General features: G+C 44.4%; 1 protein-coding gene and 1 long non-coding RNA gene across 4 annotated transcripts in view; one reads left to right on the top strand and one right to left on the bottom strand.

Moving 5' to 3' along the window:
* FAM120A (family with sequence similarity 120 member A) overlaps positions 1-22,696 on the bottom strand; it is a 119,936-nt gene extending 97,240 nt beyond the window's left edge. The window contains exons 1-3 of one of the 3 annotated variants that reach the window (XM_048858012.2): positions 21,681-22,696; positions 13,640-13,886; positions 662-744 (exon numbers count right to left, since the gene is read on the bottom strand). In XM_048858012.2, coding sequence (XP_048713969.1) covers positions 662-744; positions 13,640-13,886; positions 21,681-22,154 — 804 coding nt within the window. In that variant the 5' untranslated portion in view covers positions 22,155-22,696. The remainder of the gene's footprint in view (positions 1-661; positions 745-13,639; positions 13,887-21,680) is intronic. The other 2 variants (XM_048858013.2, XM_048858011.2) reach the window with 2 other exon arrangements.
* Positions 22,697-22,886: 190 nt separating this feature from the next.
* LOC142072731 (uncharacterized) lies at positions 22,887-24,824 on the top strand. Its single transcript, XR_012669270.1, has 2 exons — positions 22,887-23,737; positions 24,672-24,824. It is a non-coding gene; the product is annotated as an uncharacterized LOC142072731 (long non-coding RNA).
* Positions 24,825-26,160: the final 1,336 nt, after the last annotated feature.

The raw sequence follows: 26,160 nt of genomic DNA, 5'->3' as shown, positions 1-26,160 counted from the left end.
TGCAAAAAAAGCCAGGCAATTTTTAACGGAAAATGTAGGTCAGAAAGTTGAGTGCTTAAGCTGTAAAGTTCAGGACAGGGGAAAAGTTAAGTAAACTGGGGTAAAGAGGAGGAAAGAGTGACAGTTCTGAACTACTGCCATGATTCCATCTCCCAGTGAACCCAGCTGCCCTTTCAGCAGCAGTTTTTGGCTTACTACTACTTTTAACTCTCAGAAGAAAAAGGTTCTTAAGTTAGTATTTAACAGAAAGTAAGCATTAAACCGGTCACTGAGCCATGAATTGCTACAGACAGGACAGCCAAACTCATGGGAAATCAGAGGGATTAGACATCTAAAGAAATTTTAAAAGGTTTTTTAAAATTACATACAAAATTTTAAATATACTGTATTACAGATAAGGGGCCAATTTTAGCATTGAGGTAAATGACAGTGAAAGTAGGTAATTAAAAGGTGTGCAGACTAAAGTACCATACCTTGCACCAAATTGTCATTAGAAAGCTATTGCTGTATTTCTCAGGAGCTGAAAGTACCTGGTCTTCATTATTGTACCTCAAAAAGCACCTAAGGTGTGAATCAGCTGCCTATGAAGCATATACTGCTGTGGTTTGTTGCTATAATGGACTATAATGTTTAATTGCTAAAAATCAGATTAGGTTTGTACCTTAAGTGAGGCTAGTGGATGTTCTGGACCAAGTAAACTCCAATGAAAGGAAGCCAAATCTTCATCAGGAAGAATGTGATTACCTAGAATATACAACATGCAGAACTTTAAAAAAAAAAAAAAAAGTACACCTTTAAAAACCAAACACTTTGTATAAACTGATTCTGCAGCAAAACTGATTGATGCAGCAAAGCAGATTTGCAGTCAAACCCAAATACACGTAGGTTTATCCTAGGGAGCAGGGGAGGAATTAAGTTTGTAAACAAAAATCTATTATTTCATAAAGCCTAATTAAAAAAACGGTTACCTACCTTTCGTAACTGTTGTTCTTTGAGATGTGTTGCTCATGTCCATTCCATTCTAGGTGTGCATGCGCCCATGCGTGCAGTCGGAGATTTTTGCCTTAGTGGTATCCCTAAGGCCAGTTGTGGCGCCCCCTTGAGTGCCACACTCATGCAGCGGTATATCAGGCGTCGTTGGCCTTACACCCGCTCACTCAGTTCCTTCTTGCCAGCAACAGAGGGGTAGGAGAGTGAGTAATGGAATAGACATGAGCAACACATCTCAAAGAGCAACAGTTACAAAACGTAGGTAAACATTTTGTCTTCTTTGAGTGCTTGCTCATGTTAATTCCATTCTAGGTGACTCATAATGTACCAATGGAGTACCAATGGAGGTGGGCTCAGAGTTCACGGTCTTGCAGCTTTCAGCACTGCTCTGCCAAAGCCAGCGTTGTCTCGATCTTGTTGGGTAAACACGATCACCAACAGAGACACCCTCACCACCTTATAGCAGTAGCAGATGCAAGCCGTGACCCAGGATGAAATCCTCTGAGCAGACAGTGGGCGACCTTTCATTCGGTCTGCCACCGCAATGAACAACAGCGTTGACTTACGGAATGGCTTTGTTCTATCTATGTAGAAAGCCAGCGCCCTCCTGACGTCCAGGGAGTATAGCCTGCGCTCCTCATCTGATGCATGAGGCTTTGGAAAGAAGACAGGTAAAATATATGTCCTGGCCCGTATGAAACTGGGAAATTACCTTGGGCAGAAACACTGGGTGCAGTCGCAGCTGGACCTTATCTTTGTAGAAGACTATAGGGCAGCTCCGAAGTAAGCACTCTAATCTCAGACACCCTGCAGGCCGATGTTATCATGACCAGGAATAATACCTTCCAGGAGAGAAGCAGGAGAGAGCAGGAAGCCAACGGCTCAAAGGGAGGCCCCATGAGCCTTGACAGCATGACATTCAGGTCCCGGGAGGGGACGGGATCCTGGATGTGCGGGCAGAGACGCTCCAGACCTTTCAAAAACCTTTGTAACCAGGTTGCTGTCATGTCGTGAACGAAGATTGACCTGCCTTGGAACAGAGGAAGGAAAGCCGAGATAGCAGCCAGGTGGACCTTGATCAATGACAGGGACAAACCTTGGAGTTTGAGGTGCAGCAGATAATCCAGGATCTCTTGCAGAGGGGCCTGCTTGGTCCGAATACACAGTTATAAGGCCCAGCACGTGAACCTTTTTCATTTGACCAGGTAAGTCACTCTGGTAAAAGGCTTCCTGCTACCAGACAAGTCCTGCTGGACATGTGCCGAGCGAGCCCATCTGACTGCACTTAGCCATGCAGTAGCCAAGCCATCAAGTGCAGCGCCACCTGGTTCGGATGCAAAAGGCTACCGTGGTTCTGGGACAGCACATCTGGACAGAGGGGAAGCTGCAGCACAGCAGCTACTGAAAGGCTCAGCAACATGGCGAACCAAGGCTTGCAAGGCTACGTAGGGGCTTTTAGGATAATTCCTACCCTGTCTTGCTTGATCTTCACAAGGACCCTGTGAATCAATGGCACTGGCAGGAAGGCATACATCAGCACCCCCGACCAAGGAATGAGAAAGGCATCTGACAATTAGCCCCGGTCCATCCCTCAGACTGAACAGAACATGTGGCATTTTTTGTACTGCCTGGACACGAACAGGTCCACCTAGGGAGTCCCCATCTCTGGAAGATTATGCTGACCACCTCTAGATGGAGGGACCACTCGTGGCAAGATAAGAAAGTCCTGCTGAGGTGATCCGCCAGGACATTCCTGGTTCCAGGCAGGTGCGCAGCTATCAGATGAATGGCATGCTGCACATAAAAATCCCAAAGGCAGAGAGCTTCTTAACAAAGGGCCAAAGACCTGGCACCGTCCTACCTGTTGATGTAATACATCACGGCAATGTTGTCCATCAGGACCTGCACTACCTTGTCCTTCAGATGGACCAAGAAAGCCTGGCAGGCCAGGTGAACCGCTCTAAGCTTCCTGACGTTGATGTGGCGGGCCAGATCTTCCTGCAACCAGCAGCCCTGGGTGCTCAGCTCGTCCAGGTGGGCTCCCCAGCCCAGGTCCGAAGCATCGGAGACCAGGGTCAGAGACAGGGATGGGATTGTTAAGGGAACTCCCTCCAACACCAACTCAGGGTCCAAACACCAATCCAGGGACGTAGATGGACTCTAGGCACGTTTTCAGAGCCAGATGGAGCCAAGCATGGCTGACCACGTACATACATGTGACCTAACAGCCGCAGGCAGGTGTGAGCCATGGTGAGCGGGTGGTTCTTACCATGGGAGATCAGGTCCAACATGGCCTAAAGATGCATTTCCGAAGTAAAGCTCTGGCTCGCGTGGAGTCAAGAACCACCCCAATGAACTGGACAGGCTACTGGAATGAACTATTCGCTGGACAGGCATTAAGGAGGATTTTTTCTCGTTTATTAACAGGACCAGGTTGCGGCAGGTGGAAGGTACCAGATCGAGGCTCCTCTACACTTGCTCACAAGACTTGCCCTTGATGAGCCAGTTGTCGAGGTACAGGAACACCTGGACCCCTCGATGTCTCAGGTAAGCAGCCACTGGCGCCATACACTTTGTGAACACCCTTGGGGCTGATGAGAGGCCAAAGGGCAGCGCCATGAATTGAAAACGGCGTCCGCCCACTACGAAATGCAGGAAATATCTGTGACCTTGGAATATGGAAATATGCAACCTTCCAGCCGAGGGCGGTGTACCAGTCTCCCAGATCCAGGGAGGGGAAGATGGAGGCCAGGGAGACCATGCAAAACTTCAACTTTCTAAGAGAACTGTTGAGGCGACGCAGGTCCAGAATGGGTCTGAGGCCCCCTTTTGCTTTCGGAATTAGGAAGTAGAGGGAACAGAACCCTTTCCCTTCATGTCCCGAGACACCTCCTCCACCGCCCCAAGGTGCAGGAGGTTCTTGATCTCTTGGATGTGGAGTTGCTCATGAGAAGGGTCCCTGAAGAGGGACGGAGAAAAGGGGGGTTGGGAGGGAGAGGCAGTCGAAAATTGTAGGGTAAAGCCCCAAGATACTATGTCCAGCACCCAGTAGTCAGAGGTGACCTGCGACCAGGCCAAATGGTAGGGATGAAGACGATCGAGGAAAGAATGAGGTGAATCCGGGGAATTGACTAGGGCATCACTCTTGAGCGCACCTTCAAAACGAGCGCTTCTGGTCCCCGGGATGCTTCGCCGGACTGGGCTGTGCAGGTGAGCGGGAGGAGGAAGGGCAGTGACGACTAAAGCTTGTGTCTCTATCCCTTCTCCTTGCAGGCCCCTGATGAGGCTTCCACGGCCTTGGCAATGGGGTGGGGGTGGAGGAACTGCTTCTGTGCAGACTGCGGCATATGCATGCTCGGCGAGTGAAGGGTGGCCCAAGTGTCCTTTAACCCATGCAGCCTCCCATCAGTCTGCTCCGAAAAGAGACCATTCCCATCTAATGGGAGGTCCTGGATAGAGGTCTGCATCTCTTGCGACAGGACGGCGGTCTGAAGCCAGGAGCTGTGCCTCATGACCACCACAACCATCCTAGCCGCTGAGTCCACCATGTCCCATGCCATCTGGAGAGAGCACCTAGCCGCCACAGTGCCCTCCTCCACCAGGGTGCCAGAGGGAGGGACTCCTTGAACTTACGGAGGGAGTCCCACAAGTTAAAATTGTATCTGCCCAAGAGTGCCTGATGGTTCACCACCCAGAATTGCAGGCTGGCTGTTGAATACATTTTTCTCCCAAAAAGGTACAGTCGTTGGCCTCTATTTTTAGGAGCTGAACTAGTGTGCCCCTGCTTGTCCTATTCGGTGGCTGCCGAGATAACCAGCGAGCCCAAAGGTGGGGGGTATAAAAATACTCAAACTCCTTGGCCGGGACAAAGTACCTCTTTTCGGCCCTTTTGGAGGTGGGAGAGATGGACAATGGGGTTTGCCAGAGGGATCCTGGCAATGCTCAGAACCCAGTCATGCACTGGTAGGGCAACACGTGCCAGGATGAAGGCTGAGAGGACACTGAACAAGATGTCCACCTGCTCAGCCATCTCTTCCACCTGTAGGCCCAAATTCTCGGCCACCTGTCGAAGCAGGGCCCGGTATTCCTTAAAATCGTCCGGGAGGCTGGCCCTCAAGGGTCCCATGACTGCCTTGTGTGGGGATGAGGACGAAGACTGTACCACCGGGGGAGGCTCAAGTGCATTATCCCCCATGGGAAGGGGGATTTTGGGGTGGGTGTTGTCTCCACTACCCCGACCTCAAGCGGGTCTCATGCACCAAGCCCGGTGCAGTCAGTGCTGCCAGCTGTTGCTCCAAGGCAGCGGCAGATGAGCGGTGCGAAGGGGGCATCGTCATCACTAGCATGCCCCAAGCACTCCAATAAGGTCACTGGCCGTGCTGCCAAGGCAGCACTGTAGACTTTGATGCGGCCTCAGGTGCCCATTCACACCGACGGGGTCTTGGTGAAGGGCTGAACTGCCCTTCTGTGCTGGAGGAATCCCTTTCCAGTGACCACTGTGGAGCTGTCAACCCGTGTCTGCCCGCTGACCATCGCCACCGGAGACCAGTGTTTGGAGTGAGGATTGGTGCCAGTATCAAGGGGACCGGTGCCAGGTGGACTGTGGCAAGCTCCAGAGGATCTGGGTCACGACACTAGAGATCTGCGGTGCAGAGATGGAGAATGCTGCCTTGTCTTGTGGGATCGGTGGTGCTCCACTGCCCCCAAAGGGCTCTTAGCAGTTGCTTGCTATCTTAGGGAGCCTTTCCCACTTCCTGCAGCACGCATGGTGCCAGGGGAAGCTTCTGCTCTCTCAGTGCCAGGAGAGCTTGGGAAGGCATCGATGACTTCAGAAGTTTCGATTCCCTTCTGCTCCCAGGTGTCGGTTGTGGATCCTTGAAGGGGCTAAGAGTGGCCCAAACTGAGTCTTTTGCCTGATGCCCTAAGGCCTTTCTTGCCTGGTGCCAGCGAGCTGTGCTTCTTCATTTTCTTTCTGGGCACTAGTGATGCGGAGCGGTGCTGGAGGTGCACTGAGGCCGAGGTACTAGCCGAGTCTCGGCGGGATGACTCAGAAACCAGACAAAGGGCAGCCTCCATGAGGAGAGCCCGCAAACAAATATCCCGCTCTCTCTCAGTCCTGGGTCGAAAATTTTTTACAAATACGATCTCTGTCCTTCCCATGTGATTGCCCCAAGCTTTAGGCAGCTGCTGTGGGGGGTCATTTACAGGCATAAGCCTGTTTAAGCCCTCCGAGGACTGTAACTCCAGAGATCAGGGCATGTCCCGCCTGGGACAAAATCCCCGCTGGGACTCTAACTTCTAACTACACTTAACTACAGTAACTCCTCACTTAAAGTGCTCCCGGTTAATATTGTTTCGTTGCTGATCAATTAGGGAACATGCTTGTTTAAAGTTGTGCAATGCTCCCTTATAGCGCTGTTTGGCAGCTGCCTGCTTTGTCCACGGCTTGCGGGAAGGGCAGCCCGTTGCAGCTAGCTACTGGGGACTTGGAACCAGGGTGGACCGGCAGCCACCCTATCAGCTCCCCACTGCCCTAAGGTCCCTGTGCAGCAGCAACCGCCCAGCACACTACCAACTGTCAGCAGTTCAGCTGTCCCTCTCCTCTCTGCCATGTGCTGTTCCTGCCCTCTGCCTTGGAGCTGCTCTCCAGAGCCTCCAGCTTGCTGTGCACAGGAGATAGGGGGGCTAATGTCATGGTGTCCCCCTCCACCCTGCTCTTGCACCCTGCTTACCCCATCTTCCATAGAGCAGGGGGGGATACACAACAGGACTCAGGAGGGAGGGAGCTTCCTGGCAGCAGCAGCTGCGGTCTCAGCTTGCTGATCTACTTAACAAGGCAGTGTACTTAAGAGTGGGGTCCCCTTACCTAATGGAGAAATGTGCCTGCCTCTCTCTCTCACACACACACAAACACACGGTGTGTGTCTGTCTGTCATGCTGTCTCCCCTCCCTCCATTTGTGCTGCCTTGTAGAGTGTGAGGCTACATTAACAATGAGTTAACTCTGGAGGGCTCAGCCAGTTGCTAGTTCATCATTTAGCAGTAAAGCATTCCCTGGGAAATATCCCACCCTCTGACTTCACCACCTCAACCAAGCTTCACAATCATCATCGCCGTGTACCAGTATTAGTTTGTTTAAAACTTATACTGCGTGTGTGTATGTATGTATGTATGTATGTATGTATACATACACACACCATACATAATCTGATAAAAAAATGTCCCTGGAACTTAATTTCTCCTCCCCCACCCCATTTACATTAATTCTCATGGGGAAACTGGACTCGCTTAACATCGTTTCACTTAAAGTCGCATTTTTCAGGAACATAACTACAAGGTTAAGTGAGGAGTTACTATACTTAACACTAACTACTATAAACAACTATTTACAAAGCCCTAAGGCTCAAAGTCAGAAGAGAGGAAACCTCTAGCCCTTCCTATGCAAGGAAAGGTGCTCTGAGTAACCATCAAGGGTAGTAAGAAGGAACTGAGAGGGTGTAGGCTCGGCAGTGCCTGTTATACCAACACATGAGCGCGGCACTCAAGAGAATGCCACAGCTGGCCCTACTGATACCGCTAAGGAAAAACTCTCCGATGACCAGGCACATGGGCATGTACACTCCAAGAATGGAATCGACATGAGCAAGCACTTGAAGAAAATGTTGTTACAGAAGGACAATTATTTCAAAGCCTGAAGGTCCTATATTAAGAGCAAAATATTAACTCTGCATTTCCATATTTTTCAAGTCCAACCTTAACTTTGAATTTTCAGATTAATGTAATTATATTATCTAAATTTTAATAGCTGAAGTGTTCTAATTTTTTTCAGAAATAATCTGTATATACTATTCTAAATCTGTCTAAGTTTTATATCTGGAGTCACAACAATTCAGAATACAGAAAGAGCTAGGGTTCATGTGGGAGATGCAGCCTCTACAGAAGTTAATAAGATATCTTCTTAAAGCTTCAACTGAAGACACTTAACTCTGTCTCCCATCCTGGCTGATCCTTTCTGAACTCCATGTGATTCACTTGGATATCTAACAAACTCTACAGCTATCTTCTAATTTAGTTAATACTCCTCATATGACTTCAAGCTAAAACAGACACTTTCCAAAAATAATAGAATACCTATTCATTGTTGCCAATAGAAAAAAACAAATCTGAAGTAACTGGACAAAGCCATTTTGAGATAAGGTTGCTAAAAACTGTTAGGAAACTTTTGTAATACTGAGGACTGTTCTTTTTAAAGGCTCTCATGTTTTCCAAGTGGCCTATCCAATTAGCTTTGAAAACCTTTCCAACAGAAGTCTGCCCTCAGCAAACAATACACATGAGAAATATCAGGCAAATTTGCTTAGTCTGGCAATGCTGGGTGAACAAGAGGTTAACATAAAGAAAAGGAGTACTTGTGGCACCTTAGAGACTAACCAATCTATTTGAGCATAAGCTTTTGTGAGCTACAGCTCACTTCATCGGATGCATACTGTGGAAAATACAGAAGATGTTTTTATACACACAAACCATGAAAAAATGGGTGTTTATCACTACAAAGAGGTTAACATAAAATCCTACTTTCAAAAATGTAACTAAGCCACCATCTGAAACTATTCTCTCCCCATATTTTCACTATATTTGCTAATTTTAATATGGGCTAATTTTAAGATAGTTTATTAAGCAATGCAGTTCTACTAATTATTTAGTAAATACTACCCCCAGTCAACTGGTTAGCCTGGGAATGAAAAAGGCTGGCAAGTTAATGACCAAGCTACATGGTCATTTACCAGCTAAACCACTTTAGCAAAGTGGAAAGTTATTTAAATAATTTTGATCTTCCAAAGCACAGTACATTGCAATCAGAAAAAAAGGTTTGAAGAAATGGGAGGAAACAACTTGAATAAAGCAAGAACATGATTCACTGATGACAAAGCAATAGATTACAGCATCTGAAAATGGATTTTACAAAGCATGAGAAGAAATCCTTACAGACTCAATTAAATTTAACTATCATAAATGTAGCAACAAAGTATTTTTCCATATTTACTAAGTTTGTAGAAAGCTACAGGCTTAGTCTCTAGTGCTTTCAATATATTTAAAGCAGGATTTTTCAAACTTTTTCACCACTTCTGCTGCTGTGGAAACTGTCGAGCTACAGCACTATTGCTATGCCTCTGAAATGCCATAACGTAGACCGCTTCTTACACTGACGGAAGGGGTTTTCCACTACCACCACTCTGAGTGGTGGTAGTTAGGTCAACGGAAGAATTCTTCTATCAACCTAACTGTATCTACACTGGGTGTTCGGTCAACCTAACTATGGTGCTGAATTTCTCAGAGCCCTGAGCGATACAGCTAGGTCAAACTAATTTTTCAGTATAGATCAGCCCTTAGCCTTTCTTTCCCATTCACAAATCACATATTGCTGTGGCAACCACAGCAACTATTTACAAGGAAAATTAATATTAGGAAAGTAATGTATTTTAGCTGACTTGAGGGAAACCAGTATCTTGCTGTTAGTCACCCTCTCCATACCACGAGAGGATACCCTCTGGATCACAGTTTGAGGACTGCAAACTTTAACAACAACTGCAGAGAAAAAAGCAGTTCAAAATTCTTCAAACTAATCGAACGGAATATCTCACTCCTTACCTGAATGGACAAACTATTTAGTCAACATGCCCATTCAAATCCTTCACTTCCTGCTGAGACTACCATCAAGGAGAGAAATGATATTGTGTGTCCTCACGTGGCCATTAAGAACAACAAGAATATCAAACAGTTTTCATAGAGCAATTACTTCATCGCTACAGACCTCTAGGTCACTGGAGCCAAATTTAAGTCAGGATTAGTAAACCTCAACTCAAGGCTGAAAAATCCACTCAACGTGGACATGTAGGAAGCTTTCCTGGGTGATTCCCATTAACTTCAGCAGGATCGAAGATTTCATTTTAAATAATTATGTTTCTAGCCCTTGGGCCTGATACTCAACCGTCATGCCTCCTTGTGTCAATCTGCTTAACTCTGTCCACTTGTAATCAAACTGCTATAATAAATATATGCACATGATCATTTCTCAAGTATAGGATTTTTAAATAAAATTTAAGATATCTAGTAGAAGATGCAGCTGCACTTAAGTACTATGTCTGATATATCACACATAGAAGACAGTACAAATTATGAAATGTACCTGAAGTTCTTTTACCAAAACAAAAAACAAAAACAATAAAACAACCCTGTTGTTTGAGAAATAGCATGTGAATGAGTAATTAGATTTCTTATACTGCATACGCACAATGGGGAAGAGATTAAGGTTACACAAGCAACCTTAGCTCCGCTGTTTCCTGATCTGGGTGCTTAACTATGCAACCTCAATTTTTTTTCCCATTTTTATGACATCTACTACTTTTTTTTTTTTTAAATAAAAAGGTTAGACATCAATTAAAAACATTGTCCAATACAAGGAGTGCACTAAATAAGAGCCCCTTACCTCACATTGTGCTTAGTTTTCCGCTGACCAAGGTTCACACAAGGTTTTCAAGTATACAAGTCAACACTTACTGAGTAGGTCCAAACTCCCACTGTTTTCGAGTTGGATCAGACGTCGTTAAGTGCACACACTACCCAAAACAGGATGTCCCTGGCAGCATCTTAACTACCCAATATCTGAGGCACTCTCCTTCCTACAATAAGCAGCTAAATTAAACCTGAACAATACAAACTGTGCTCCCTAATTAAGAGAAAACTTCAGGAGGAGATTGCAAAAAATCATACCCACACACCCATCACAAAGTCTGATTTTTAAACCCCCAAAATTGATCCAAACACTTTGCTGAAATACTCAAAAGCACTTCCCTGCCAAGTTTCAACTTTTTAACCCCAGCCATTTTGTCTTTTTTTTTTTTTTTTTTTTTTTAATAAGAAAGGTCACCATTTGTCTTCACTGTGTTCATACTCAGTAATGGTGGAGCCTCTCTCACCCTCAAAGTTTTAAGAGCTATTCACCTTTGGGTAGCACCGGGTATAGAAACCTTCAGCCCAAAAGGTGAACTTTAACAGGGAACTAGCAACACAGACTAAAAACAGAAACACTAAGGGCTTGTCTAAACATGGAAATTGACTAGCATAACTATATAGTGAAATTATTCCACTGTGGCTATGCTGGTATAACTCTCCTATTCTGACACACTACTCTGAAATAAGTGACTTTATTCTGATATAACAGTAATTTATTCTGGAATAATTATAATTGCTGTTTAAGATACTATCTTAATTGTAATTATTCCAGAATAGAGTGTTCTCACAGGGGAGTTATACTAGCATAGCCACAGTAGAATAATTATACCACTACAGCAGAGCCGGTTATTTTCTCTGTGTAGACAAGCCCTTAGGCATCCTTAACACTAAGTGATGCCTTCAACCCATCTATGAGGTTTAGAGGACACCTGCAGAGCCAAGCCTGAGACATTTGTCAAGACATGCAGCCCACCTATAGTTTTATTCAGGTTACGTAAGATGTGCTGCTTTTAAACATTTACCAGATTACATACAACTTTAACTGTATTTAAGATTGATTAAAATTACACACTATCTTTCAAGAACAAGTAGTATCTCAAAATACTGAGATGACTTTAGTGACACTATGACCAAATAAACGAACAACCCTTCCTATAAATCTTTATAAAAGTTTAATTATTTATAGTACTGCAGTGCCTAAATTCAGTAACATGAATTACAATATTCAATGACAAACAGCATAGTACTGATAAGCCTGAAGAATCCTACAGTTCAAGTGCCCAGAGTTCATATAGAATCTTTTCTACAGCTACATCACTCAGACTCCAAAAAATAAGAAAACAATAAAATCAGTCAGGATGTTAGCTCAATGGTTATTCAAGGTCTGAACCAATACGAAGCAAGCCACAAAAATACCTGGTAACTTTTTTTGTTTCAACAGGCTTGTTTTATAAATACGCTTCAGTGGAATATACTTCAAAAAGCTTACAAGCCATTCAAAACATTAAATCACAGAAAGACAAGGTTTTCTCTGCTAAAAACAAATTTTAAGGACTATTTTGTTATTTAAAGTGTCAGTTTAGACAGATTCTAGCAACAGCAATACCAACCACCGCCCACATAAAACTCCTAGCATCACTAGTTGTTTTACCAGTACTTCATATTAATAACAATTTATCAATTTGGGGAGTGGTGGTGATAACTATTCTTGACACGGAAAGAAAACACGAACTAACATGACCAGAAATCTTATCTATTTCCTGCATGATCCCACTGCAAGTCTTTTTTGAATCACTCACTGCTGTATGGTCTTTCCATTCTTATGTAAAAGGATTTCACTTTTTAGTAGGGAAAATATTAGCCTTGACAAAGTGTGTGTGTGTCTGTGTATGAATTTTAGTGTTTACTAGAGCACTGGCATGTCAAGGGAGTAATACATAGCCCTTTTCATCCACAGATTTCAAAGCACTTGAAGTATTATACTCATTTTACAGTGAGAAAGAACTAAAGTAAAGAGGTTATGCGATTCGTCCAAGGTCACTCAGCAAGTCAATGGGAAAGGTGGAAATAGAATCCAAGTCTCTCAGCCTAGTCTGGTGCTCTATCCAACATACCATGATGGAAAACATGTATTCAATAGTTTTTTGCCCAGACAGAATTTAGGATACCAGTCTATGTAAGTTTTATTCTTTGGAGGTCGCCCATAGAAAACCTCAGTGCTGCAATGGTACTAGTGATACAGTAATTGGCAAATCTGTAATAGAACAAAGTGCTAGAATGGTGTGGGCAGTACTGTGCTGCTAAAAGTGACATCTTTCAGATGAGACATGGAACTGAGGTCTTCACTAGTTGGGCTCATTAAAGATCTCATGGCATGTATCATCAGAGGCAGGAGAGTGTACTAGCCAAACTCTAGCTGAGATAGTTACATACTGCATACTAATACTTCTCTGCAGTTTCAATTAAATACAATACTTTTCAGTTCTGGACATAAATTGTCCTGTAGTGAAACGGTTGCTCGGACCCACCTCAGTGACAAAGAAGTGATCCAGGCAGCTGAGGCACTAATGCTTGTACAACACTCATATCTGAGATAAAAAGTACACTGGAAGTGCAAGATACCTACACAGTTCAACATTTTTAGCATGAATGGATAGACTACACAAGTACATCTATCTGAAAACTTACTAAGACAAACCATGGTTATTAAAATAGAGCTTAAATACAGTGTATTTATATGACTGAAGCTGTCTAAAAACTTTGTTCCCATTCATGAAGTAAAATGCTTTGGCTAGTGAGAGCTTTTGCAGAACTCCTACTTTATTTCCATAAGAGATTTGCATTACTCTTTTCACAATCTTTTTAGCTATTCACAGAGCATTTCTCTCAACTCAAAAGTTGATTGCATTCACAGACATGCACAAGTTAGTGCCACAAGGAACCTAAAGCTGCAGTGAGTATGGAGTGACAGAATATAATAGCTCAAAAACAATGGAAAGGGAAACAGGTCACACAAGGAAAGAGCTTTGTTAAAGATATTATACACATACATCTTTTACAAATCATTTATTGTAAATATAAATATAAGTTGTACATTTCACAAGTCACAATATGTAAAATTCTCTTACTTAACCTACCTAACAGAGCAGCAAAAATAGGAAAACGGTTCGGATTCAGGTCCAGTTGCTTGGCAACTTCATGCATCAGATATTGGCTTGTTGTGAGACTTTTCCCATTACGGCTCAGTTTTAGGGCATGGGCACTGAAATAGTAAGGGATGTTGCACAATGCATAATCGGAGTCATATGCAACCAAACCATGGAAACCTTTTTCTCTGCAGAAAGCGATTACTTCTTGATGGTGATCCTCAATGCTCTGTGCAACCTATAAAAGAAGAGAAAAAAGCATTAACAGTCTTTTTCATATTTAGCATGATACACTGAGATCCATAAAGAAGAACCTGAACATTTGGAGTTAAGTGTAGAATAAAACAGAGATCCAAAGAACGCATTTTGAGCAGAGATTTCAAACACTGCTATAGGTAGCATGTTGCGAAAACACTAAGATCTGAAAGGTATTCAGACAGAAGTGATACTACTTAAAGATAGCTCAGTATTATTGTATTATATTACATTTTAACATTTTTTCATAATACACACATACACTACACCACCAGTCAATATTAGTCAACTTACGGAAAAAAGATTCTCAAGGATGTACTTTCCTAGCCACTGAAAGAACTAGAACAGATTGGTCCCAACAGAGGCCAACCTAATTACAGAAGGTTCAAGTAAGTCAAATAAAGACCAACTTCTGACATTGGAAATAAGTAAACTTCCTGATCAGACGACAAGGGTCTTGTGTAATAATAATTTTAAAAATAGTCAGATAAGAATCCAACACTCCACAGTCTGCCCTTCCACACACTGAACTTCCAATGACGGCAACAAGTTATAGGAACCACAACTGCAATATCAAGCCCCCAAAAAAATAAAAAAAAATAAAACACTGTGTTTATGAAAACTTACTCCTTTGTCCTCTGCTGCTACCTACATCCCAAACTATTAGTCAGTGATTTTGAAAAATGCCGAAAGCTTTCATGCTGGTACAACTTGGCCCCACAAGCATCTGAATTTAAAAGTAAAACGCCTTGACCCAAGAAAAATAGCAAACATGAGGGTAAAACAACAGTTCAATTCACCACAATACATATGTTTATATAGTTATAAACTTAGACTTAGTGATAAATTAACCAAATTTACGAGTTAGTTTGTAAGATGTTTGGGACACAGGAAGTCTTTTTGTTCTGTGTTTCTACAGCACCTAGCACAATAGGGTCCTGGTCCATGACCAGGTCTCCTATGCAGTATGATAACACATAAAATAAATAATCATAATAGTTCTATCACTCTTCGGTCAAATCAGAATAGTTTAAACTAACACTTGATTACTTAGTAAAAAAGAAGCTTTAGTTCTAAAAGCAAATTTAAAAAGTTGTTTGAACAAAGCCCTTGTGCTCTGAATATTATTCCATATTATCTGCATGTAATACAGACACATTGTATTGATCTTCTATTGATTTTCAAGCTTCTGGTAAGGATACCCCAGTATAAGTTCAGATTTCCACATGTAACTTCATGATTGACTCATATTTAGGAACCATGACTTGAGTTACTGGACAGTCAACATCTCACTCAGTATTTTGTTGAAATAGCCAATTTAAAGTTTGCTAAAACGTACAATTTTCTTAAAACTTTTACCTAGTTTTTTCGGGAAACTGTTTGGTATATTTGTTAAGTATCAAGGGAAGAGGAAAAAGTTATTCTCTTCTATGTCTCACTTTCTATCTTCATCTTTTAACTCCATGTCAAAGTTATCCTGATTGCAACAATCTGCATTTAAGGTCAAAGGTGCACAAAGCTTCTCAATGCATTCCCTTGCTTCTCAAAGTACCAATCACAAAGGTAACATCTTAAGAGTAATTTCATAAGTATCTAATTAGTTACATCACCATCCGGTGTGATATGCGTGGCTGTTTTGTTCATGTCCAAGATAAGTTTGAAAAACTCTCTGTGGCAGGTTATCAAGTTGTCAGAGATGACTGTGGTCACTCCAAAAAATAAATAAATAAATAAATAAAGCAAACAAGAGTTCAAAAATCAGATCTATAAAATGTTTTAAATTGGGAAGGTTACTAGCACAATTTTTATGACAAATTTAATAGAGTTAATCTTAAATCCTAGCATTGTGCACATGGGCTCATATTACTGAACAACTGTGTTTAAGTAACACAAATAATTGAGCTGTTATACGATGAAGAGCTGCAATGGCTGCCTGTCAAGGTACAGCGAACTTCCAACTTTACCAAAATCCAAACCAGATACAAGGGCCACAAAATGGTATAAAAAGCTAGAGATAAACAGTCTAAAAGTTGTACAAATCAAACTAGTTGAAACATGCATGTTATGCCAAAAAAAGCACAAAGGTGAAAATCAGAAATAATCTGGGGGAAAAAAAAAGCAATGCAACTTGAAACAATTTTCAGTGCTTAAAAAGGCAAAAAATTAAGTTTAAATCTAAGTCATGTGTAAATGATGCCAGAACAGAAAAAGAGAAAATAAATAGTAAATCTTAAATTGACACACAGGGAAAAGAAAATGAGGTTCTGCCAAAGCACTAACAATGCTAGGTCCGTGCACTGCTTAATCATTTAAATTCTAACAAACGTGCTTGGCATAAAAACAAGTTTCTGTTTCATGAATTACACTTCTTTCAATGGACAACAAAGAAAAGCTCATGACGAAAATAAGGATCTGTAGACCATTTAATATCTCAGAGAAACCTATTTTAGCTTATGTTGTGCTGCAGTAATCTACAAAGCTTTTAAAACTGCTCTGGATGGGAAGTATTTACATTTTTCTTAACACAATAAACTGAGCTAATGGACAGTCTGTAAGAGTTCAGAGAGGCCTAACATCAAATGTTTCAAATAAGATTACTGAAGATGAGTTCATATTTAAAACTTGTTACCAATATTCTCAAAACTAGTCTTCTTGAAACACCAAAATAAAATAAGACATTCCATTCTGCAGTGAGATTTTATTGCATTATGCACAGGCAAAAAAAATTAAACATGCAAGTTCAATTTACTCTTGCCCACCCAGAACGTTGCCAGAAACTGTGGGGGTAAGTAGAAGGTGAAGGGGTTTGGGATAAGGGTTAAAGAGGAGAAAAGTACATTTGAGAACTATAAAATAGAACACCTGAACTATGATCAATAAAAGAAAATAATATATGAGAACAAAAAAGAAGCTAATTTTGAATTAAAAAAAATATATTCTTGAAAATAAATTATTAATAAAAGCAGGAAGTTTATGGTCTAATCTTAAAATTATCTATATATACTATCTACACAGCATCCTAGTTGGTTATATAAACTGATCATCTATTTGGATTACTAACAAATTCTCCCCATTTCACAGTTTAAAGAAACAGAGCAATACAGAGCTGCCTTCCATCTCTAGGTCAGCAATTTGAATCTCTCCAACATTGGCAGTGACTAAAAAAGGATTGTTCTTTGATAACTTCCAAGTGCTTTGGTGAGGTAAATCCAGCTCCCCAAGGGACATGTGTCCACAAAACACACCACAACTGATCCCTTAGTCACAATCTCAGCAAAAAGGCCAAGGATTCAATAAGTATGAACTGTACTCTCCCCACTAAAGTTGGTTCCTCCAGGACAAGTTGTAGGCATATTGGCAGGGCACTACAGAGAAACTCATGCCACAGTTCTTCTTTTTTGTGAACAGCCACAAAGCTGTCAAATTCAGCAACTTCACATACATTAAATGTACTCAAAAAAATAGAAACAACACACAAATCCAGTTTACATATTGCTTAAGTGACTATCGTTATGTCTACATTAGAGATCCTACAGCAGCACCGCTGCACCGCTGTAAAGTCTACTGTGTAGCTGCTCTAAGCTGACAGGAGAGAGCTCTCCCATCAACATAATTAAACCACCCCCAACAACAGGCAGTAGCTATGTTGGCAGGAGAGCATCTTCTGCCAACATAATGCTGTCCACACCAGCGCTTGTCCATGAAACTTATGTCAGTCAGTGGTGTGTTTTTTCACACCCCTGACCAACAAAAGTGATAGTGTAGATATAGTCAGCTACTAACAGCTAGTTAAAACTTATTACTAATTTGCTGCATGTTAATCAATGGCAAAACTATCCATTTCATCTATAAAAAAAGGCAGGAAAAAACCTTTATTTTACTGCGGGAAATCCTCAAGTCTCTGGGGCTAAGAGGCAAAAAATATTCTTCAGAACCGAGAATTTGTACATTATACACCCTGACATCAGATCAGAGTATCCATTTAAACAATAGCAAAAGCATCATGAAGGAGTTCCAGAAATTAAGGAGTTAAACAAAAAAACCTCTTAATATCTATTTCATGGAAAGACAACAGGACATATTACACTATAACAATAATTTCACATCAGACTTGATACTTCCACAAGGTGATCTTTAATGTCCTTTTATTTAGAAAGCATTAAAAATATTTTTTCAAGCTGCAAAAACAGATTAATATAATCACATTACATAACCAGACTTGAACTAATCATTCAAGTTCTTAGAGAAATCATACAAAAATCAAACTATTTCATGCTGGCCAGGTACAGCATAAGAAAAAGAATAGCTGCCATCATGACAAAAGTAACCAATGACTAAAAAAGGACTTTAACTTTATATAAATGTCAGGCCTCAGTGTTTTGCAGTACATAACAGACTCTTGTGAAAGAGAGAGTTTCTACCCTGAGGGATTTCTAGTTATATGCCACATCTGACTAACACAGGAAGGCAAAATCTCACTTCTCCTGTTAGTCGCAAGCTCTCATACAAAAAAAATTAAATGTACATACATGCAAGAACACGACAATCATTCACACTAACCTGTCAGTAATAGTAACACATTGTATGTCTGTCATTCCTGTTAACCAATCACTACACTAGATACATTAACCCAGAGAGTTATAAAATTTCTTACCAGCTACAATGGGATCAAGGGGTGGGACTTCCACTATCAGCTTAGGCTGAGCTGTAGCTGCCTCTAAAATGTAGGATATTTTTTAACACTGAGCCTTTCAACCTTAAGTGCCAGATGGAAAATAAAATGGTAAGTTTTCCTTTGTGACGAAGGTCTCACTGAACCTCACAAAATTCCAGAAAATAAGTTATTTTGTTGTTTCTCCCTTTTGCTGAACACTGAAAAACTTAACCAAAAGATCGCTTCTTCAAAACCCTGTCAAGAAAGCAATCTATACAGAAACTTGCCCTGACCTCAAAGTTATCCTTTGGCCCAGTTACAGCTGTGGTGTAATCTGCCAAAACGGACAGTACAAAAGCCGAATAATGTTAAGCTCCAATTACTGATCAGTGGCACAACTCTGAAGGTCACATAATATTTACTATGCTACAGAAGTAATAGACAAAGTTGGCAACTAGTTAGTATGTATTCCAACTTCTGCTCTTTTCTCCTTAGTGGACGTTTAAAGAAATAATTCCTGGAATTTTCATTCCAGGCTTCAGCTACAAAATTTTCTTTTGCAATATCCATTAAATATGTGTCAAAAATAAATTACTGCAAGATTACTACAAATCTGGAAAGCAGGATAAAAGTATATAAAATGTTTTGCAAACTTTATCTCTTGGATGCTAGAGTACAAAGATTATAATGAAGCCTCAAAGACATTCCCTCCTGCAGTCAAAACTATCAGCAAATTTACACTTGTTTGAAATAAAAACAGTTGTAAACTACAGCTGCATAACTATATGTTAAGCAGTTCTAGTTTACAAGAAAAATAGGTTATGACACTACTTTGTGTTAATCAATTATTTTAGAATAATGGATTAATTAGTTTAAACTACTTGAAACCCCTTTATGGAAGTATTCTGGGCCTCTTTATATTTGACAAGTTATTTTTAGCTTTTTACCATAGATTCTGAACATCTACATTTTAGCCTCTGATAATGCACTTCATTTAGTCAAAACATCTTCAGTTTAAATGCAAATTAACATCTTGCCTCATGGTAGAACTTGTTGCTGGCCTATCAGGTACAATACAACTTTATAGACTTTTTAGTAACTGTTGTTTTATAATGCCCATTTAAACTCTTGGCAAAAAATATGTAATACTGCACATTAGTCTCTAAGGTGCCACAAGTACTCCTTTTCTTTTTGCAAAAATTTAGAGTATATTGTTACCTGTGGAGAAAATTAGCTAAGTGTGTTTCTAAGAAGAGGGAACTCAGGGCAGGAAGGGACATTTTACAAGTCAGATACATGAATGGAACAATGGCCCCCAAAAGAACATGGAGGCAGAGGATCTAGCACAGAATACTGCACCCAGTTTTAAAGCAAAAGACACTACCCAAATGTATATATAAACAAGACTGTCAGCTAATCAGCATTTGGAGGATGATACCTGCAAATTCACTGTCACCCTACAAAACACTATCATCAGCCACATTTGATGGGTGAGTAGGACTCTCTGGTTTCTACCCCAAGACAACATGAAGGGGAGTAGGGAAAGAAGAGTGGAGAAGAGAATATACAAATGAAGGGGTAGAGACTACAACAGAAAGGGGAAATAAGGACAGACACCCCCAGCCATAAAAATAAAATAAAAGGAAGAAAGATGGGAAGAAGGACAAATAATATAAAATGCACCGAAAGAAGTGAAAACGGGTAAAAGGAAAACCGGGGAAAGCAACATAACTAGTCCTGTCTTTGAAACCATTAAGTCGTTTCTATACCCCATTCTGAAGACATGCTGAAACTGTAATTTTCCTCTCTGTAGCCCATTTGGGCAGTTCGCCTGGGAAGGGACTCTCCCCGGATGCTGTAAATCACCCTCATTTTGCTTCCACAGGCTGACAGGTACGTATAAATAGAAAATCCCAGCGGAGATTGAGGACACCCGGGTGCTCACTACACCCTCCCCTCTGCCTGCTAAGGGCACCCTGCAGCTCCCAGGCGGCAGCGAGGCTAGTTAGTTTTGCTCCAGCCTCAGGGAGTCCTCGGAGAAGGCAGCGGCAGCAGCATAAACTTTGGCCGCGTTCAGTTGTGCAGCTGCCGCTGGACAGTGGAGGCCGCTCCCAGGGAGCTCGCCGAACCTCCTCTCCCCGCCCGAGCCGCCAGGTTTCGACGACATTTTGCGGATATGGGAATACATGATTCTCCCTCCCCTCTCTGAACCCGGTACGGACATTACCGGGAGGGCAATTCTGCTGCCATCTTAGAGCCCTACCCCTCCCCAACCTCTCCAGGCCGTAGCGCCGGGAATTGGCCAGAGGGACTGGAGACAGCGGCAAGAGGGGGCGCTGGTGCCATGGTGGGGGTCCAAGGGGCGCAGCGAGAGGGGGCGCTGGTGCCATGGTGGAGATGGGGGGGGGCAGGGGGCGCAGCGAGAGGGGGCGCTGGTGCCATGGTGGAGATGGGGGGGCAAGGGGCGCAGCGAGAGGGGGCGCTGGTGCCATGGTGGAGATGGGGGGGGCAGGGGGCGCAGCGAGAGGGGGCGCTGGTGCCATGGTGGAGATGGGGGGGCAGGGGGCGCAGCGAGAGGGGGCGCTGGTGCCATGGTGGAGATGGGGGGGCAGGGGGCGCAGCGAGAGGGGGCGCTGGTGCCATGGTGGAGATGGGGGGGCAGGGGGCGCAGCGAGAGGGGGCGCTGGTGCCATGGTGGAGATGGGGGGGCAGGGGGCGCAGCGAGAGGGGGCGCTGGTGCCATGGTGGAGATGGGGGGGCAAGGGGCGCAGCGAGAGGGGGCGCTGGTGCCATGGTGGAGATGGGGGGGCAAGGGGCGCAGCGAGAGGGGGCGCTGGTGCCCTGGTGGAGATGGGGGGGGCAAGGGGCGCAGCGAGAGGGGGCGCTGGTGCCATGGTGGAGATGGGGGGGCAAGGGGCGCAGCGAGAGGGGGCGCTGGTGCCATGGTGGAGATGGGGGGGCAAGGGGCGCAGCGAGAGGGGGCGCTGGTGCCCTGGTGGAGAACGGGGGAAAAGGGGCGCAGCGAGAGGGGGCGCTGGTGCCCTGGTGGGAGAGGCCGAGGAGCGCGGCGGGCGGGGGCGCTGGCACCCTGGCCGGGGGAGGCCGCTGGGCCCCGCTGCTCACCTTGATGTGGAAGCGGATGAGGGCCAGGCGGATGCAGTGCGCCATGCAGACGGGCGGCAGGAACCAGACTTTGGGCGGCGGGGTGCCCTTGTTCTGGACGTGGCTGACGATCTGCTGCGCGGTCTGGCGCTCGTTGCCCTGGCGCTTCACCCACTCGTGGAGCCGGGCCTTCTCCAGGGCCCCGTTGAAGAAGACGAAGAGCTCGATGTTGCCGTTGAAGCAGGCCTTGGCCAACGCCGCCAGGTAGCCCAGCATGTGGTTCCATTGCCCGCCGCTCACCCAGTCCGTGTAGAAGCCGCCGTAGAGCCGGTGCAGGCAGTTGTCGGCGTCGATGAGGAGGCGCAGCGGGGTCTGAGGGGGCCGTTGGCGGCCCCCACCCACGAGGCTGCCCCGGGCCAGTTTCTGCAGCTCCACGGGCACCACGGCGCTGGGGCAGTGCTTCTCGATGTAGTCCTGGAATCCCTGCACTCCCATGGCGAGGACGGGCGGGCGGCGGCGGCGGCGGGTGAGCGCAGGCCCGGCGGCGGGGTCTGGGTGCTGGCCGGGCGATGGGCTGTGGCTGGAGTTGCGGGCGGGGTGGGAGCGGTGGAGCCGGTGGGGGCGCTGCTGCTGGAGGTGGCCGTTCAGGGGGGAGTTGTGTGGATTAGTTGGGGGCTCATGGCAGCTGCGGCCGCCATGTGCTGCTCTCACAGAGCCATGGCTCAGGGACCCGGGCTGCTGCCGCTGCGGCTCCTACTGCCGGGGGGAGGGGGAGCGGCACCGCGCGCAGGAAGCCACCCCGCCGCCGCCGCCGCCTGCAGCAGGGAGAGCGGAACAGGCGGGACTTGGCGGCGGCCCCCGCTGCCACTCACGGGCCCGGCGCGCCGCGCACACAGTGGCCTCAGGGGCAGCACCCGGGGGGCCGGGCCGCGAGCGCGCCCCACCGACCCGGCCTCTTCCAGCGAGACGGCAGCCTTGGTCTGCGGCCGCGGCACTCAGGCAGCGCGGCCTGGGCGGCCAGGCAGGGCTGTTGCATAACCCAAGCATGCGCCCTACGGACGAGCGAGAGAGCAGGCGGGCGGGGGCCACTACGCAGAGGGGCTTGGAAGTTGCTGGGGGGCGGCAGACGAACCGCGTGACGTGGGCGGGGGGCTGGAAGAGAGAGCAGGAGAGGGGCTCTGTAGAGGGAGGCTGGAAAGGGGCGGGGGTGTGGAGGACTCGGGGGGGGGGGAGAAGGAGAATGGCGGGGCGTGCTACAAAGCCGCCTCCAAGCAGAAGCTCTGCCCCGCTGGGCACGATGGCAGCGCTTGGGCAGCAGGCCGTGCCAGTGAAATGTGGTCGGGCGAGTTCAGGACGGGAGGAGCCAACCCTCCGTGCAGGAGCCCACTGGGTGCTGTTGCAGCCCCAGAGCTGGGCGGGGGGAGGTGCTGGGTGAGAGGCATCCAGCCCGCTGGCCTCCCCCTCGGGCTTGGCTCCAGCGTTGCAGGAAGCCTTACACATTTACACCCGCCCAGAAGAGCGGGCTCCATGTGGGAGCTCCACGGCGCTGTTCCCGCTCCCGTGTCTGCGCAGCAGTGTATATCTCAAGCTGTACAAGTGCTGGGCCGGAAAGACCGCTTGCTGCACGGAGATCAGCCAATGAGAGAAGCGACCTGAATAGTGTCAACATCCCGGGCTGAGAGGTCGCTAACTGCCCCTGTGAGTGAGCTGGCTGGGCCCCTTGCTCCCCGCGATTCGATTTCAGGCAAAGACAGAAATAATGCCCGGCCCAAGGGGAGAGGAAGTCGTGCTCGTCCTCTAGGGAACTCGCACTCGCTCCTGCTTTGGAGAACGTTGGCATTTATCTGAATTAAAAAGCTAGTTTTGCTTTGTGCTGTGCACACACTATACTGTACAGCGATATAAATGCTAACCTGGAGCAGTGGTTTTCAACCTTTTTTCATTTGTGGACCTTAAATGTCAGGTGGAACTACAGATCCCTTTGGAAATCTTAGACCTAATTTGTGAACTCCCAGGGGTCTGTGGACCAGAGGTTGAAGACCACTTACCTCAAGCACTAAGAATAAGGGACATAACAGGTAAAGTATTCTATACTTTTAGAAGTGCCTTTTTTTTTTTACTTTTATTTGAAATAAAAATAAAAACTGCTTAGTTTTTTGAACATTGATCAGATAGAAGGAAAACAAATCTTTAAAAACAAATGCCTCTGAGAAGATGGACCGTCCTCCCCTCTTGCTTGGATTTTGCTGGTTTGGGAGGTTTCAGACTACAAAATACAAGTCCATTGAGATATGAGATACCATCAAGCAATACTTTGCTTCACACTGTGCCAACAGACTTGGGTGATGTCCAAACCTGACAATATAAAACTGGCATAGTCTTTGTTTTTCTAAAATTGGCACAGATTAGAAGGATTTAAAATTTGCACTCTCCACACAAATACAATAATAGCAATTATTTAAAAAGAAACGCAGTAGTAGGAAATTAACCTCAACTCACCAACAGCTAAAGATTTAACACTACCAGAAAACCTTCCAAAATGTTATTGGTGGCCTGTTCGACAAGAGTATATATAAAGCTAACTCTATTCACATAGGCCTGACAAGCACAACTGGTTACTGATCTGGGCATGAATTTAAAGGCACGGCAACATGCAGTCAGTGGTATAGGAACTGCTAGAATAAGATCTATTGTCCTCTTCTAAACTGCTTCCAGTATTATGGTGATGATTTGCTCACTCCAGTTTCAGCTAGTGAAACTGTTTAAAGAGGCCCAGATTTGGCCTTTGATGTTTCCTGGCAGAGCATACATATTATCTTTGAAATATCTGCATAGTGTCTGAGTATTCCTCGGTGCTGGGCAACTGGCAAATACTGCAGATGCCTTATACCACGTTTAGTATTTTATTGGTAAAGATACATTTCATTTTTAATGAGATTTCAGTTGTTTGGCCAGATTGGCACCTAAAATAAAAATTCTCTTGTGACTCACTTGGTGGTGACTGTTTCCTAGGGAGTTGGTTGATTCCTTCCTGAGCGATGCTAACTCAACCCTGATTGGAAGACATTTGTATCCAACAGTGACTGATGTAGCCCATAAGGATGGTAAAATAAAGTATACAGAAAACTTTGTGGAAGTCCTTAATAAAAAAAGTTTCCTGAAAAATTGGGGTTTGTTTTTTTTTTAAATCAGTGGAGAAAATATGCAGCACCTTTTCAGATAACTTTCTCCAAAGGTATTCATGAGTATCTGGTAAGAGCTTTTTCTTAATTTAGCCTTCATCCCAAGGCTCAAATGGATTCTCCCTTCAAAGTGCAATCACTAAGTTCTGTTATAACATTTAGGATGCTACAACAAAACACCTTGGAATAGTTTACAGTAGTACAAATTATGACACTAAATAAACATTGCAATTAATTGGGGATTTGACAGAGGAGAGAGGATTTCAGGTGGTTTTTAAAAGTATCCAAAGATTCAGCAGTGCTTGACCAACTGAACAATTAATGCCACAGATGCAGAGCATAAAAAAATAAAAACAAATGGTCAGTAGAGTCTGCACCCGAGGTCCAGCCAAGAAAGAACAGAGTTTGATCAGGAACACCTAAAAGATAGTTAATGTAACTTTATGATAGATCATTCAGACTCTTAAACAACTAATGAAAAGATTACAAATCAATCTAATCTCAGGCCAGAAACCAATGAAAGTCTGTCAGGACTGGTGAAGAATTGGGGATGCCATCAGCATTCTGAACAAACTTGAACAATTTAGGTTCAACAGAACCAATTAGTAGGGGTGGGGGGTGGAAAGAGGAAGAGTCTTTGGAACAGATCTTTAGCTGGTGTAAATTTCATAGCTCCATTGACTTCAATGTACTTCCTGGCTGAGGATCTGCCACACTGTATCCTGCTCAATGCTGCCATAATTTAGAACTATTCCATATGTGGCTCCGACTCCAGCAGAGCAAGATTTCTGTATCTTCTTTGTATGGAACAATATCAAGAGGTCAAAACATCCAAGAGACACGCTGGATGCAATCAGCAGTAATTCCATCTTAACATGTAACTAAAGATGACTGATCCAGAATACCATATTGCAGTAGTAATGGCTGCAACACTAAAACCCTGCCCAGCATTACATAATTATCTCAATGCCAATGTCACCATAGACCAGGAAGGACAATCATAATCATCTAGTCTGTCCTCCTGTACATTGCAGGCCACAGAACCTCACTCACCCACTCCTGTAATAGGCTCACAACCTGTGGCTGAGTTATTCTAAATCCTCAAATCTTGATTTAAAGACTTCAAGTTACAGAGAATCTACCATTTACTCTAATTCAAACCAGCAAGTGATCCATGCCCCACAATGCAGAAAGTGGTGAAAAACTCCTAAAGTCAATCTGACCTAGGACCCTATGGTAATCAATTAGACCCGAGCATGTGGGTGAGACCTATCAGACAGATACTTGGGAAAGAATTCTCTGTAGTAACTCAAGAGCCC

This window comes from Caretta caretta, chromosome 7 (assembly GCF_965140235.1).
Source record: "Caretta caretta isolate rCarCar2 chromosome 7, rCarCar1.hap1, whole genome shotgun sequence".
Classification (NCBI taxonomy): domain Eukaryota; kingdom Metazoa; phylum Chordata; order Testudines; family Cheloniidae; genus Caretta; species Caretta caretta.
The sequence above is the reverse complement of the archived record's forward strand: the minus strand, read 5'-3'. Positions and strand labels throughout refer to the sequence as shown.